This window comes from Aquarana catesbeiana, linkage group LG05, assembly GCF_042186555.1.
Source record: "Aquarana catesbeiana isolate 2022-GZ linkage group LG05, ASM4218655v1, whole genome shotgun sequence".
Taxonomy (NCBI): Eukaryota; Metazoa; Chordata; class Amphibia; order Anura; family Ranidae; genus Aquarana; species Aquarana catesbeiana.
Genome location: NC_133328.1, coordinates 480,117,316 through 480,134,590, shown reverse-complemented (window position 1 = coordinate 480,134,590; position 17,275 = coordinate 480,117,316). Strand labels below are relative to the sequence as shown.

Here is a 17,275-nt window from a genome sequence, read left to right as displayed (position 1 = left end):
TCTGCTTTAAAATCATTGCAGCTAGGAGTCCATGATGTGTCTTGCCAAGCCTCACAAATGAGAATTTGTACTGAGAAAAAGGTGGCAATTCACGGTCTCTGATCTTCTCAAATCATGTGTATGACTGGTTAGTGGTTTTATCTCCCCCTCGAACCCCCACCTAAACAAAGCAATGCAGCTGCTTAACGCTGTACCTGCATCTCATCGCAAAATCTGATCAAAATGTTGCATTTATCAAGTGGTACTGCCGCCAAATGCGACCCATTCAAGTTAATGGGGCAGCGCAACAATTGTATGCTATTCGTGTGGCTGCGGATCAGTGATTCAGCAAGTTGAGGGTTAAAGCAGGAGGTGAAGAGGCAACATATTGCCTCCTCACTGCCTGTCAAGTGCCCTCTGAAAATCAATCCACTGCAGATCACTATGCAGAGAAGTGGAAAGGGCTGCCACACATCTTAAAGAGCCACCTGGAGCCAATAAAAAGCACCCCCCCTCTCACCCACAGAAAAATACTAGGGTTGCACCGATACCACTTTTTAAGTCCGAGTACAAGTTCCGATACATTTTTTTTTTTTCTTAATGTCATGCGACAGTGGACTGTCAGGGGACTGTCAGGGGACTTTGGTGAAATATCAGGGATCTAAACAAACCCTTGACATCTCCTCTTTGAGACAGAGAAAGGGACTGAGGACGGGGGGACCGGAGAAGCATGGAGGACATGGAGGGGGACCGGTGGAGCATAGAGGACATGGAGGAGGACACAGGGGACAGTCAGAGGTGATCGGTGCAGCAGTGGGGGGAGTTACAAGCACCGATCTCCCTATATAGATTTCAATAAAGCAGCTGAAAGCTGTGGGGGGGAAGGGAGTAGCTGTCAGCTGCTTGATTAAAATCTATACAGGGAGATCGGTGCTTGTAACTCCCCCCACCGCCGCACCAATCACCCCTGACTGTCTAGGTGTTGGGTCAAGCATCGGAGCACTTGCACGAGTACTTGGTATCGGTGCAACACTACCTAAAAATTACTATAGGTTATTTTACCATTTTACATTACCAGTTTAGATGTAGATGGCACTTAGAGTTTGTCATTGTTTGAAACCTGTACCAAGATAGATAAAAAGGTTGACATTGACAGGCTTCAGAAAAATAGTCACTGATCTTGAAGTTTGCCAGTAGTAAAGTCAGAATACCTGATCTGCATACTTGTTCTGGGTCAGTAATGCAAAGCATTGAAACAATGGAAGCTTGCAGGACCAATCCTGGTAAAATGAGTATAATATTTTCAATGGAATTCAAACTTTATAGATATCTGACCTTGCCTTTTCTTACCCATGTCTAGAATCCGGATTTGCAGGGCAGATGTAAAGAGAAAAGGCTCATCCTTACAAGACCGGATCACAGCACCAACAAGTTCAGAATTGGTTGCCAAAATACATGCATTCTCTTCATTTAGGTTAACACCAGCCATAGATGTGACATCGTTAATGTCATCTTCTTCTCTGTATTTCAAAATAAGACATTCCCGTGTTATTTGCAAATTTCTAACTAAAATGCAGATTATTATTTAGGTAAACATGAAAAGACCCATTTTAATGGGCTTCTTTATAAAGAGGTACACGATAACATTTATGGGAATAAAAAGATTAAAAGATACAGGGTAAAGACAGATTCCCAGAAGTTACTTACCCAGGAATCAATCTCTAATACTCCCGAACTCACCCTGCTTACTGTACTGCAGCAATCATTATCGCAAAAAACTAATTCTTTCACTTCATCTTCGCTGATCCCTAGGTATTGGAAATCCAAAACAGCCCCTTGCCTCTCTAAATAGCTAGAGGCTCTCAACCTTATGCACATGGAAGAATTGGTGGTTGAGGACAAAACACCCATGATAAATTTTAAACAGGTCTGGCTAGCTTTAATACCGTTTAAGGACTCTCCCAAATTGTAGGAGTCTCTAGCGGGCTTTCGCTAAGGACTACTGTTATGTTCCCCTATATCCAAGTACACTTTTCTACCCTTTGCTCCTTACCATTGTACACCACTGCAGGGACCCATCCCCTCTTCTTTGCCCCCCCCCCCCCACCAATGGTAATTACATCCTCTACTGCAGGGGTAGGCACCTTTGCAGAAGTAAATATCCCCCTCCAAGATCACTGGGGTTCAGCAGCCTTTTATTTTTGTTTTTAATTAAATAACAAGGCCTAATTAACTAGTAAGGAAAACTTAAGAAAAAAAAAAGAAAAACAAAAAACATGTCACTGTAAAAATATAAACTTAGCATACCTTACAAATGGACAGTCAGTAAAGCAGTGGACGGTGTCAGTAGGGCAGAGGTTTAAGCAGCCTTATACCGGTGCGGGCCCTGCCCATAGCAGTGTCCTCTGCCCTCTTCACATCACCTCACACAGTAGTGTCTCCTGCCCCGACCCCACTATAGCAATGTCCTTTATCCACCCCTTTCCCCCATAGGAGTATCCTTTGTCCTCCTCCCACTTTCCCCCCCTATAACAATGTCCTCTGTCCACCCTCTTCCACCTATAGTAGTGTCTCTCGTCATAAAAATACCCAAATATTCTCACATGTTGCAATCAATTAAAATCGCTTGGGGCAGTCAACTATTGTAGGAGTTGTATACTCTATGGTTAGCTTGACACTACATTCAAATAGATTGGGGAGTTAAGTTGCAATTTCAATGACAATGAACAGATTGCTCAGTGCTCATAGTCCTCCGAAAGGAACATAGCCATCCATGGGTGGCCTTAAGACTAGTACACACACAGGCATTCTTGTTTTGTTTGAGACAGACTGTAATGCATTTTTGATGTGTATAGAAATAAGTTCATACATTTTGAAAGGGATCTTATAGAACACTATACACATGCATTTATCATATTGCTTTGTTTTTATTCCTTAAACTGTGTGAATGAACCTCAGAATATTTCCTAAAAATGATACTGTACACATGCCATTTCTCTGCAGTTGACTTCCCAGTCTGAAACCAGTTACAGTAGCCCTAACAGAATGGCTTACAATACAAAAAGATACAAAGAATAATTTTATAAATTTAATTATATAAAATATCTATATATCTATCTATATATCCTAATGATAAAAATGTCAAGGGTTTACGAGTATAAAAAAGAGGCATGAAATAGTTTGTATATTTGAAGAACTCTCATTATGTAAATTAAGAAGTATCCAGACTTGACAGTAGAAAGGGATATAAAGCGCATTTCTTGCTGAGCTCTACTGGCTACAAAATGTCAGATGTAGTTAAGACACACACTACATACTGCAGTATTTTTTCAACTTGGAAGCCCACAAGGAATATGTAAGAGTGCTAATCGATTTCCATAAGGTTTTTCTTTTGCACGGATAACCCCCTTTATTCTGACTGATCAATGCTGCAGGATTTATTTCAGTCACAGCAGACGCAGCCAGGACTTTGCTTTTGGCGCTGGAGTCGTGCAACAGATCTACAGTGTTAAGATCTTTACTGTGCAGCTGGGAACCCCACTAGGCCAAGTACATTTAGAAACTTGGGTCTATTTGCCAACAGCTGTTCGTGGGACTTACTGTCCCTGAAACAACTCGAGTGAACATTTTCTGCCAAAACATACATAGCATCTACTAGATCACGTTTCATGAGACTAGGGCATAACTTACAATAGTCCAGTATATTTTACTAAATTGCCACTAGTAATTGAGATCTTGTTAACTTGAGTTCATGTCCACCAAATATTTTTATTACCTTTCTGTTGATAACAAAGCATTATTAGCGTGTACAGCAACATTACCCATGGTAACCACAACTGGCAAAAAAAGAAAAAATGGGTTCATTACTAAAAAAAAAACATGAACCAGCAACATCATGGAGGTTCTTTACCCTCCAAATCTGGACCCAGTTCAGGTTCAGTCCATAGGATGAATATATTTTCTTTTATAAAGGCTTCATTAACAAAAGGTTGGAAGACATAAGCATGAGCCCAACAACCTTATACATGTGCATACTCTATAGCAGCCTCTCAACTCGGGTTCTGTAGAACCCTATGGTTCCTTTAGAGCAGGGGTCACCAAATTTTATAGAGAAAGATTTTAGGAGAGTCGGACTGTACCCAGTGGGAGTAAACAATGATCGATCTTTATTAGGGGGAGAAATAGTTGGTGTCATTGGGAAGAATCGTGCCCCCTTTTTGTTTCAGTGGAAGGAATTATGCCCCATCGTTTGTGTCCGTGGAAAGAACAGTGCTCCATTGGTGGGGTCAGTGGCTGGAATAATGCCTCAAGAGGCATAAAGGCAAGAAAAAGGTTTGCATCCGGCTCCAGGGCCGCAGTTTGGAGACCACGGCTTCAGAGGTTGCTGGGGGTTCCTTGAGAAATGAGCAATGTCTGCCTCTCAGATGAGTTCCCACTGACACCAATGACCTTTCCAGCCATCTCTAAAAGGTAGATTCTTCCCAATGACCACAGATGTGCGGAGCATTCTCACTGGCTATAACTCAAATGCACCCCGAGCTGTAGATGTTAGTTAAAAAGGGTTCCCCAAGGTCAGAAAGTTTTTTTGAGGGTTCCTCGGTATGAAAAAGGTTAAGACAGGCTGCTCTATAGTAATACAAGATGTAATGCACAAATTACTATACAGTATGTAGGGCATCACACTGCAGTGCATCTCATCTGATAATGACACGTCACATTGTTATACAAAGCACTGGGTTTTAAACATTTGTCAAAACAGGTGGGCTCCCATCTATACGCAGATTACGCGTATAGATGAGAGCCCAGGAGAAAAAAAAACGTCCTTCTTGAACAACCGGAGGATGAATAATACCAAATTCATAGTTCCGAAGGTATGCTTGCATTAAGGAACAGTAAAGTGCCATGAGAAATTCCACTGGACATGCTTTGAATCACCCAATATGGCATTTTGGGAGGAATCACACTGTGACCAACAGTCCTTTTCCACCTTGGTTGTGGAGTTAGAAGGCTGTCCTGTAAGGTCAGAAACCTTGGAAGACGCCATGCAAGTAATCATATGTGGCAACTAAAGGAGCAGAAAATGTATTAATTTTATCGCTTCTAGAAGGTGACATTTGCACTTGTACACAAGATGTTGTACATTTAGGTAATGGAAGAGTGTGCAAATGAACTGTACAATGTCTGGCCAAATATGTTAAATGTAAACATTTGTTGCTTTATTCTTATATTATATATATTCTTACAGTGCCTTGCAAAAGTATTCACCCCTTGGCTTTTTACCTATTTTGTTACATTACAGCCTTTAGTTCAATGTTTTTTTAAATCTGAATTATATGTGATGGATCAGAACACAATAGTCTAAGTTGGTGAAGTAAAGTTAGAAAAATATATACACAAAACTATATTTCAGAAATAAAAAACTGATAATTGGTATGTGCGTATGTATTCACCCATAATTAGTGAAATGATGTCACCTGTGTGCAATCTAGGTGTCACATTATCTGTCATTACATATACACACCATTTTGAAAGGCCCCAGAGGCTGCAACACCACTAACCAAACACTGCCATGAAGACCAAGGAACTCTCAAAACAAGTAAGGGACAATATTGTTGAGAAGTACAAGTCAGGGTTAGGTTATAAAAAAAATATCAAAGTCTTTGATGATCCCTAGGAGCACCATCAAATCTATCATAACCAAATGGAAAGAACATGGCACAACAGCAAACCTGCCAAGAGACGCACACCAAAACTCATGGACCGGGCAAGGAGGGCATAAATCAGAGAGGCAGCACAGAGACCTAAGGTAAACCTGGATGAGCTGCAGAGTTCCACAGCAGAGACTGGAGTATCTCTACATAGGACGACAATAAGCCGTACGCTCCATAGAGTTGGGCTTTATGGCCGAGTGGCAAGAAGAAAGCCATTACTTTCAGCAAAAAACAAAATGGCACAGTTTGGAGTTTGTGAAAAGGCATGTGGGAGACTACTAAAACGTATGGAGGAAGGTGCTCTGGTCTGATGAGACTAAAATTGAACTTTTGGGCCTGCAAAGAAAACGCTATGTCTGGCGCAAACCCAAAACATCACATCACCCAGAAGAACACCATCCCCACAGTGAAACATGGTGGTGGCAGCATCATGCTGTGAGGATGTTTTTCAGCAGTTGGGACTGGGAAACTGGTTAGAGTTGAGGGAAAGATGTATGGTGCTAAATACATGGATATTCTTGAGCAAAACTTGTACCACTCTGTGTGTGATTTGAGGCTAGGACGGAGGTTCACCTTCCAGCAGGACAATGACCCCAAACACATTGCTAAAGCAACACTTAAGTGGTTTAAGGGGAAAGATACAAAATGTGCTGGAATGGCCTAGTCAAAGCCCAGACCTCAATCCAATAGAAAATCTGTGGCCAGATTTAAAGATTGCTGTTCACAAGCGCAAACCATCCAACTTGAAGGAGCTGGAGCAGTTTTGCAAGGAGGAATGGGCAAAAATCCCAGTGGTAAGATGTGGCAAACTCATAGAGACTTATCCAAAGTGACTAGGAGCTGTAATAGCCGCAAAAGGTGTATCTACAAAGTATTGACTTTAGGGGGGTGAATAGTTATGCACATTGACTTTTTCTGTTATTTTGTCCTATTTGTTGCTTGCTTCTTAATAAAAAAAAAAAAAACAAAAAAAAACAAAAAAACACACAACATCTTCAAAGTTGCGGGCACGTTCTGTAAATTAAATGATGCAAATCCTCAAACAATCCATGTTAATTCCAGGTTGTGAGGCAACAAAACATAAAAAATGCCAAGGGGGTGAATACTTTTGCAAGGCACTGTATGTGGGTTCTTATGTTGTGCATTAAAAAAGCTCCCACAGTTGTTGAAAAGCATGGCCATGTTCCAACCGATCTGTATGGCTGTAGGTATGGCTCTCATTGGTGATCTCTATATTTAAAAAAACCAGCACGAAATACGCTACCATGGCTGGTCTATTTCTGAAAATGCAAGTTCAATAGCTGCCATGCCTACACTTCCACATTTTTAACTCTTTTTTTTTTTTTCCCCCAAACAAGATTTATTGAGAATAGAATTTTTAAAACATACAGTATAAAATTGTGTACTGTCCGTGATACTTTTTTTATTTGCACTAACATAAAATTTTTCAGAACAAGCTTTTCGGGGTATGTCTCTTCTTCAAGGTCCAAGCAGTACTGATTCACAAAAGTTGTAGCAGAATGTTAAAAAAAAAAAAAAAAAAAACCACATACAAATCAATGTATATGGCAATGGTAATTAAGCTAGCAGCAGAGTTAGTGAGATAAGACAGAGGGAGAGTTAAAGACTGGGGGGTGACAGTCACAGAGGGGGTCGTAAAACTGTAGTATAATGGGTAGGGAAATCAATATCTAAATTTAGGCAGTTATTTTTTTGTCAAAAAGTAGTATTCTTAATTCAAACGTTTTCCTTTCCTGGGAAGTTTCGAAATTCCCTTTAACCACTTGCTTACTGGGCACTTTAACCCCCCCTGCCCAGACCAATTTTCAGCTTTCAGCGCTGTCACACTTTGAATGACAATTGTGCGGTCACGCTACACTGTGCTCAAATGAAATGTTTATAATTAGTCCCTCCCACAGCCACCGGTGAACGGCTTTTTTTTTCCTCCTCATGCTACCAGCGTGAGGAGAAAAAAAATAGCTGATTACCGGCTCTGTTTAAGTCACATGATCAGCTGTCATTGGCTGTCAGCTGATCACATGGTAGGGGTCGGGATCGGGAGACTTGCTGATCACAGAGCACGCCGCGTGTGCCCTGCAGGGGGCGCGCAGGTCGCTCGAGCACAGGAGGACGTCTATGGACGCCCTCCCGGCAAATTAGGTCCACGCTGTAGCCGTTAGCGCAGATGGGAGGTGGTTAAGAACCAAAATAATCACCTCAAACATACAGTACAAAAAGTAAAAAATGTCAAGCATATTGTTGTACAATCAATGTGCTGTGACAAACAGTTGGATAAACGTCAATGATCAGATCTACCTTCCTTTTTAGATGAACGTTGCGTATGGGGCAAACAGATAGCTCGCCCATTTGCTGGTTAGACCTGGGGTTTGATCAGGCTTTTGTATTGATCAGTGCTGTGATAGTGAACCCAAATGTGGCTGTGAATTTGGATGGGGAATCGTTTGCCAAGTTAAGGAGTTCTTCCATATCCGCAAATTTTTGGAGATGTGTGAACCACTCTGAAAGTGATGGAGTGTGATTCGTGTTCCAATGAATCGGTATACACAGTTTCGCAGCATTTATCATGTGCATGGCGAGCAATTTGTGAATTTGTGGGGGAGAGATGTGTGGTAAAGGAGAAGCTGCGCTGGTGAGTAGTCCAAGGTGTATGCTGTAACTTGTGAGGTTACAGAGTATTTCTTTCCAGAAGGGTTGAATTTGGGGACATGTCCACCAGATATGCAACAGCGTGCCATCATCTTGATGGCATCTTCAGCATTGTTTGGGCAGTACCGGATTAATTTTGTGTAGAAGAGAAGGAGTCTGGTACCATCTTGATATAAGTTTATAACCTTTTCCTTCGTGTATGAAAATGTGGTTCCAGTTTTCAGGAGAGGGAGGTGTCAATATCCTGACCCCAGGCTGTGCAGGCCTTGCCCTTGCTGGAGGATCTATTCAGAAAGAGGATGGTGTAGATGGAAGAAATTACATGTTGTTGGGGTGTGATCTTGAAGCAAAGGGTTTTGAATGGGGTAAGGGGACAATTACCCGCTCTTTGCACAGTTCAAGGAGCTAAGAAAGTGACGCACCCGGGAGGTAGGACCATTGCGGTAAGCATGTATTTGGCCATCTTGAGATCAGGTCTTTTCTGTCTAAGATTGTACCGCTACGAAAGGGATGGTGAGCAGAGAGGAAAGGAGTGGGAGCTGCACTCTCAAAAAACTTGTTGGACATCCCAGGTGGGCAGTTCGGATTAAAGTGGATGAGTGTCATAGGTCCTCCAGTCGAAGAGAGGCCATGTTTCAAGTTCACCTCTCGGAAGCACATCAGTGTAGGACCAATGAGTGGGTGGTCCCTAAGGGAAGAAGGGAGGTAAATTGTTGACAGCAACGGGGTAGACTTTAGGGAAAGAGTCGTCAAAGGGTCACCCAGTCCCTGACCTGGCTTTCCAGTCCACTAGCCGCGAAGGGTGGCAGGCTCTGTAGTAATTGTGTACAGCTCTGGAAGGCCAATTCCTCCTGTTATGGGAGGGCAAGTTGATCGTAACCGATTCTGGGTGGTTTATGTTGTCACATGAAGGTTGTACAGGGTCATTTGTAGGATTTAAAGAATGAAGCAGGTAGTTGTATTGGGATTGCTTGCAAGAGGTAAAGCAGGCGGAGTAGGACATTCATCTTAAGGATGGCAGCTCTGCCAAACCACGAGAAGATAGGTTTGTCCCAGCTACGGACATCTTCTGTTACCATGCGTAGGACTGGTAAAAAGTTTGTGGAGTAGAGATCTGATAGAAGGACAAGGAGTTGGATGCCTAAGTAATTAATTGCATCTTGTTTCCAGGTAAAGTTCTTCAGACACTGAGCGACGATAAGGGTGGAGAAAGTGATATTAAGTGCATGTGATTTGCTAAAGTAGATTTTAAGATTGGACAGGTATTGAAAGAATACACTTTTGTAGAAAAAGAGGACGGGTAAACAGTCCATAGAAGGTTGACAATTTTAGGCAGAGGTCCAGAGGAGTAAGTGTAAGGATACCTTCAGGTAGGGTAGGGTAGAGTCTAAAGGGTGGCAGACGTTGAATAGCATGGCGGATTTGAAAGTACTTGAAGAATGTTGAAGATTTCATAGAGTATTTAATAGTCAGCTGTTGGAAGGATTGTAGATTGTTCGAGGAGTAAAGTTGCACTATTGAGCAAATTCCCGCTTGTTTCCAGTCAAGCAGTGATATGTCAGGTATGAGTGGTTCTAATGGGAGAAGATGAAGTGCCTGTTTAGGTAAACCATGAGAAAGGTCAATTACCAAGTTCCAAACTCTAAAAGCAGCTTTAACGGTGTCCAGAAAGTATGTTCAAGGTTTCTTTTGGCGCTTAGCAGTAGTTTGGGATCAGTGTACAAGGCTGCATGTTCAATTTGAGCCCAAAGGTAGTTGTGAGGCTGAAATCCACCATGCTCAGAGTTGTGAAAAAAACCGTAGCTTTATAGTACCATGCTATATTAGGTTCTCCCATTCCAGAGAACATTGTAGGAGTATGCATCACAGATGCTTTAATGCAAGTTTTTTTTTTAATTCCAGATGAAAATTTGGAGTATGCTTTGTATTTTTTTCATTTGCGTTGGGGAGTAAGGGAGTGGTAGTGATCAAAATAGACAAAATATGTGGGAGAGGAAATATTTTAGAAATACACGTCCTGCCCATGAGGATACTTCAGATTGAAGAGGAGTGCTTAACTTTGTTAGGGTGGTAATTGGTTGTGAAAAAAGTGGGGTTCGGGAGCTCGGAGACATGAGCTGAATGCCCAGGTAAGATAGGGTGTCATAAGGAGCCCATGGGAAAGGAGCGACGGAAGCGATTTGGTGCTTGAGATGAGAGTTAAGCCCTATGGCCAACATGTGTGATTTGGAGTGGTTCAATTTACAGTGCCTTGAAAAAGTATTCACACCCCTTGAAATTTTCCACATTTTGTCATGTTACAACCAAAGACATAAATGTATTTTATTGGGATTTTATGTGACACAAAGTGGAACATAATTGTCAAGTGGAAGTAAAATGATAAATGTTTTTCAAATTTTTTTTTACAAATAAATATGTGAAAAGTGTGGCATGCATTTGTATTCAGCCCTCCTGAATCAATACTTTGTAGAACCACCTTTGGCTGCAATTACAGCTGCAAGTCTTTTTGGGGATGTCTCTACCAGCATTGCACATCTAGGAGAGTGACATTTTTGCCCATTCTTCTTTGCAAAATAGCTCAAGCTCTGTCAGATTGGATGGACAGCATCTGTAAACAGCTATTTTCAAGTCTTGCCACAGATTCTCAATTGGATCTGGACTTTGACTGGGCCATTGTAACACATGAATATGCTTTGATCTAAACCATTCCATTGTATCTCTGGCTGTATGTTTAGGGTCGTTGTCCTGCTGGAAGGTGAACCTCCACCCCAGTTCCAAGTCTTTTGCAGAATCGAACAGGTTTTCTTCTAAGATTGCCCTGTATTTGGCTTCATCCACCTCCTCGTCAACTGACCTACTTCCCTGTCCCCGCTGAAGAAAAGCATCCCCTCAACATGATACTGCCATCACCATGTTTCACAGTGGGGATGGTGTGTTCAGGGTTATGTGCAGAGTTCGTTTTCTGACACACACACACACCCTTCAGATTGGCCTCTGTGTATTCCTCGGCAGACCCTCTACAATGTCCCACATTTGGTGGGAATGTCCCAGAATACATCCTTTTTGGAGAAAAATCTTCTTTGTTAAAATCGACAAGCTCGCTGGTTACCAGGTCCCCGATGGTGGCTCTCTTCAATGCTGTGATCCCAAAAATCTCCACTCCCATTCGAAGGCTAATCCACTTTATTCTAGTGGGAGCCAAACTGTGGCCAAGGCATGGAAACAATAAAAAAATCTCAATAAAGGCTGCTCACAGGAAAATCTCCTGGATAATGTCTCAGGAAAAGCTATCCAGTATACTATCAGACACAGTCAACAAATTTAAAGCCACCTGGGAACCCTGGGCTCAACATGTAGGCATCTCCCTCCTCCCTAGTGCTAAGCCAGACTGATTTGTTTCTAAAACAAAAAAACAGAAGAGAGAGGGCACACCAGCCTTGTGCATTATCCTTTGATGCATTTATTTAAAAAAGACATAATTAAAACGACTCACAAAAAGGTAGAAAGAAAATCTTGCTTCTAGCAGTCTTTGACTTGTATATAGCAGTCTCCAGGTCCTAAAGGGAGGACATGCGAACCGCTGCTGGCTGGCGCGTTTCGAAGGTATACCTTCTTCCTCAGAGCCTCCGATAAAAACCATAGCCACCATAAACTCGACTGCCTGGACAATGTCCAAGGAATGCAGTTGTCTCTCTTCCGCCAAACGAGGCTGAGAGAAAAAAAGAAGGCAAAATAATGTCTTGATTCAAATGAAAGGCTGACACCGCTTTTGGCAAAAATGATGGAACAGGTTGTAACACGACCCCGTCATGGTGAAGGATCAAGTATGGTTCCCTGCATTAAAGGACTGTCAACTCTGACACCCTTCTAGCTGAGGTGACGTCCATCAGGGAGGCTAGCTTGCGTGACATCAAGTCTAATGGAATTTCATTGATCGGGTCAAATGATTGTTTCTGTAACACAGACTGCAACAGGTTCAAGTCCCAAGGACACATAGGTGACCTAATGGGGGGGGGAAGCAAATGAGTTGACCCTGCATAAAGGTTTGGACCAGCGAATGAGAAGCCAAAGACCTTTGGAAGAATACTGACAGGGCCGAAATCTGACCTCTGATTGTACTCAAAGCCAATCTGATTTCCACAGCTGACTGTAGAAAAGAGAACTCTCCCAATTACGTATTTCCGAGGATGCCATTTTCTGGCTCCACACCAAGCAATATAAGTCTTCCAGACCTTATGATAGATCTTCCTAGTGGACAGCTTTTCTAGCATTCACTAGGGTAGACAAAACTGGTCCCGAGATGCCACACGCCTTCAACACCCTGGCTTCAATAGCTAAGCCATCAAATTTAGAGACTGTAAATTGGGGTGGAATATAGGACCTTGAGACAGTAGATCGGGGCAGCGTGGAAGCGTCCAAGGCCTGTCTATTGCTAATCTCACAATCTCCATTAACCAGGGCCTTCTGGGCCAGGCTGGTGCCACCAAAATGACTGGAACCCCCTCTCTCCGAATCCTGCGCAACAAATGTGGAAGTAGAGGGACCAGGGGGAAAAAACAAACTAGGGAGTACTGGCTCCATGGAGCTTCCAGAACATCTGCTCCGATTGCCAGTGGATCCCTTGTTCAGGACACAAACTGCTGTAGCTTGTTGTTAAACCTGGATGCCAATAGGTCAACCTCTGGCCATCCCCAACGCTGGCAAATTTCCTGGAACACCCCTGGGTGTGGGAACCATTCCCCCGGGCAGATCTGCTGACAGCTGAGATAATCTGCCTTCCAGTACTCTACTCCCAGGATATAGGCTGCCGATAGAATCGGCACATGTCCCTCTGCCCAGGCTAGTATGTGGTTCACCTCCTTTAGAGCTGAATAACTCCTGGTACCGCCTTGGTGGTCTATATAGACCACTGCAGTGGCATTGTCTGACTTAACCCTGATAGGGCAGTCCTGAAGCTCCCCTGTCCAGGATCATAGGGCGAGACTGCCCGTAAATCCAGGACGTTGATGGGCAGGATCTGTTCTGTCCTTGACCATTTCCTCTGAGCTGTGGGCCCCTCTAGGGTCGCTCCCCAGCCTGAGAGACTGGCATCTGTAGTCAGTACTCTCCAAGTTATCGGGAGAAAGGATTTTCCCTTTCACAGGTTCTGATCCTTCAACCACCAATTTAGGCTTAAGCAAGCTCAAGAGGAGATAAGAACATTGGATAATCTTCTTTGCGAGGCTTGGGTACCATTTATCTAAGCATATAGAGCCTGTGTCAAATGGATCCAATCGGTCAATCCCTTGATTCATTTAAGAACAGTTTGTGGGACTAAAGACCTGGAGCTCAAACATGCTCATCCACCTTGCAGACACCGGTAAAAAACTGATGTACTTCCTGTATGGGAGGGGTTATATAGGGGATCACTTCTTGTCTAAGACTTTGTCTACCAGTGTCCATTCACCTAGAGATGGCATAACCCAGTAGGTAATGAATATTAGCCTAACTCTGTGTCCTACTACCTTTGTAAACTCACTGCAACAGCATCACATGGTACTTCTGTAACATGTGATCCAGTGCAGGAAAATTAACTGCATTTGCGACCTGTGTTTGGGGTGTCATTAACTTAAAGTGGAAGTCCAGACTAAAACTAAAATTCCTGCATCTATAGCCACCAACATTCTAACCTCTCTAGCCTTGGAAAAAAAAAAAAATCACCAGCGGCGGAAACTCTGCTGAGTACATGTCCAACAACGGCTGTGAAACGAATGGGAAGCAACATCACCCATAGAGTTACTATGGGCATTCTGTTGATGGATGTGTCCTCTGCACCGGCCTACACAGTGAAGCCACAGCTGACAGCTCAGCGTGGGATCAGAGCTTCTGCTGCTGGAGATTGGGTCGGATCGCCTACAGAAAAAATGTATACATACTGATTTTTTTTCTTTTTGGGGCTAGAGAGGTTAGTGTTAGATTGTTGGTGGCTATAGATGCAGGGATTTTAGTTTTAGCATGGAATTTCACTTTAATATTGACACCCGCTGCAGTGCATTTTGAACGCAGTGTGGGAAACAAGCACGGAACACAGGTTTCCCGCACAAGATTCTGGAGTGAACTGGCCCTCAGGGTAAATAAAGAATAATAATAATAATTGTGGGTCGTCATTAGAACAGGAATAAAGGGCAAACCTTCCAATGGGCACACAAGTTCTTGTGACCTCAGCGACGTGCAAGGATTTCCCTCACTTTGGAAGGATGTCCTCTCACTTCCTATTTTGGCTATAGAATGCTATCCAAAATGAGAAACGTTTTGGCTTTAGTTTTACTTCGTGTTTTACCAAAGTGTTTTCTGTGATCTATTTTTATGTTGGTGAGAACAGAAAATCAAAACTAAAATTCTGGAAGAAGCTGCTGATCTTTTCTAGCAGCCTCTAGAGCAGTGGTTCTCAACGCCTGTCCTCAGGACCCACTAACAGGCCAGATTTCAAGTATTACCTTGGGGAGATGCAGACTAGAATACTGCAACCACTGAGCAGCAATTTATATCACCTGTGGTGTATTTCAGTTTTCTTGCAAACCTGCCCAGTTAGTGGGTTCTGAGGACAGGAGTTGAGAACCACTGCTCTAAAATGATCCAAAATGATTTTGCTTAAATCAATATAATGCTGGCATAAAATACACAAAGGCCTAATGTACACGGGACGTTTTACAACCTCTCCTGAACGATTTAACTTGACAGATAGTAACAGATGGTTAAAAATGCCTGTTTTGCCACGTTTACATGCCACATTTGCATTTTTAGAAGCGCCTCCCCCAGTCAAAAATTAAAAACGCTTGTAAACTAAACGTGGCTAAACGCGACTTACAAGCGTTTGGCGTTTCATCCGTCCTGAATGCAATTTTTTTGCTTTCCAAAAATGCTTCTAAACTCAACTGCTTAGAAACTACTATAAACGACTCTGTGTACATGTACTGATAAGATAACAGAGGAGAGTTCAGGGGCAGCTGAAAAAAAAAACGCCCAACTGCTCCTAAACGTCCGTTTACCAGTAGCAGTGTACATGAAGCCAAAGTGGGGAAAACAAGACAAGCTTTTTGCTGAAGGCAACAACATTTACATAGCAGGCATATTGGAGATTTCATCGATGCCATATCTCCAACTGGTTATGTGCTGGTCAGTCTCTCTTCCCTTCGCAAAATATGGGCAGGCTTGTCATTGAGTGTACAAAACACAGGAAACAGAACACAGAAAGATTCTCCTGAGAGTAAGAAAGAACTTCCACAAAGCCAAATAGCAAAAACTAGTGAGCACTATTTAATAGATCATAGTGATTGCTCATTTAACACTTTGGGCAAAAAAAAAAAATTAGGAAATAGCCACTTTGCTAATTATCTACAAAAGATACCCACATTTATACATATGTGTCTCTAAAGAGATTGATTAGCAAAAAAGTATTTTAATTCACTGAGACCAGTGACAAAATAGAACTACTATACATTTCTAGACAGATGACACAGATAAGGCAGACAAAGATTGGAGAGATAAGAGATACGATCTATATCTATATGTAACATTTTTATTTGCAGTCTACTTTGCAAGGCTAGTGGGAAACAGAAAACCTGTAATCATACTTTATTGCATATTTCTGTCATAAAACATCTACAGATAGAGAAAGAAGGCACATATTCCCCAAACGTGGAACCTGAATTTAAATTAGTCTAATAAGATGTAGGTATTATTGTCTTATTTTAATGTTCCAATGCTCCTAGCCCCTCAGGAACCTCTGTTAAATTAGGTACTACACCTAATTGAAGCCACCCTGATGGGGATATAAAAATGAATGAGCTGCCCACTCATGTGTTGGATGGGAAAATGAGCATCTGGCACCCCCTAGTGTTCAAGCAAACCAAGGAAATAACTAACCCATTTATAAGAGACAAAATAAATATATATATTTTTTTTTTACGTGGGAAATATTGATTGCAATCATTTAGCCTATTTATAAAGTTAACCTGCACTATGTCTCTACTCATTTTACTATATTTCAAGTGAAAGTAAATTAACAAGCTCTATTTTACAAATGGATTTTACAATTTAAAAAGTTAACATTTTTTGTTTTTCTTTTCCTATGAAAAATGTTGGTTTACCAGGTTATACCTTAAACATGGCTATGCATTATTTGAAAACCTTGGATTTGCCCAAAGCGCAGCAGGGCAGTGTAAAGCCACCCTAACAACATTCCATTTTTGTTTTGCAACTCTGGAGCATATTAAAACTACAAATATGCAGCCAGAGACAAGCATGCTCACCCTTAAAGAGGAGGTACAGGCAACATTTGTCTTAGAGTTTTGAGTAACATGAGAGAATACTAGAATTTCTGCCTGCACTTTCATGCAGTCTGTGACTCCACTAGATGTTTCCCCTTTGTTCCCGTCAGTGCTAATAATTCTAACAGGAGGAAACGTATGGGAAATTCTCTGCCAATGAGCAGAAAGTCATCAAGTATGGCACACTTATATAAACTAACAAGAATATCTCCAAGACTAAAGGGAGATTAAAATATTACATAAAATGTGTTTCAAGCCAAACAAACTGAAAGAGACATGGATGTCCACTGCACCGAAGGAGGTATTAACATATATAGGAGGAAGTGAAGTTCTGCTTAGATCATTATTTTTCTAAAGCCTCATGCACAAAAAAAAAAAAAAAAAAATTAAGAAAAAAAAAAAAAAATTCCTTTTCTGAAGTAATCAATCCTAAACAGAAAGTTGTCTTTTTTTTTTTTTTACGTTTCTGACAGAACACGGTATCTGTTAGATTTTCATTTACTCCTTGCTAACTGATACTACTCTGGGACAGAAAGAACACATTTTCCTGAATGAAATTTTATTTGCTAAAGCCTTATGTACCATTACCTGCTAGCATGGTTTCCTTTT

At 41.8% G+C, this 17,275-nt stretch overlaps 1 protein-coding gene across 1 annotated transcript in view; it reads right to left on the bottom strand.

Moving 5' to 3' along the window:
• TAF4B (TATA-box binding protein associated factor 4b) overlaps positions 1-17,275 on the bottom strand; it is a 247,096-nt gene that overhangs the window by 125,054 nt on the left and 104,767 nt on the right. Inside the window, exon 10 of the mRNA XM_073631505.1 lies at positions 1,330-1,499. Within this exon, the coding sequence (XP_073487606.1) occupies positions 1,330-1,499 (170 nt within the window). The remainder of the gene's footprint in view (positions 1-1,329; positions 1,500-17,275) is intronic.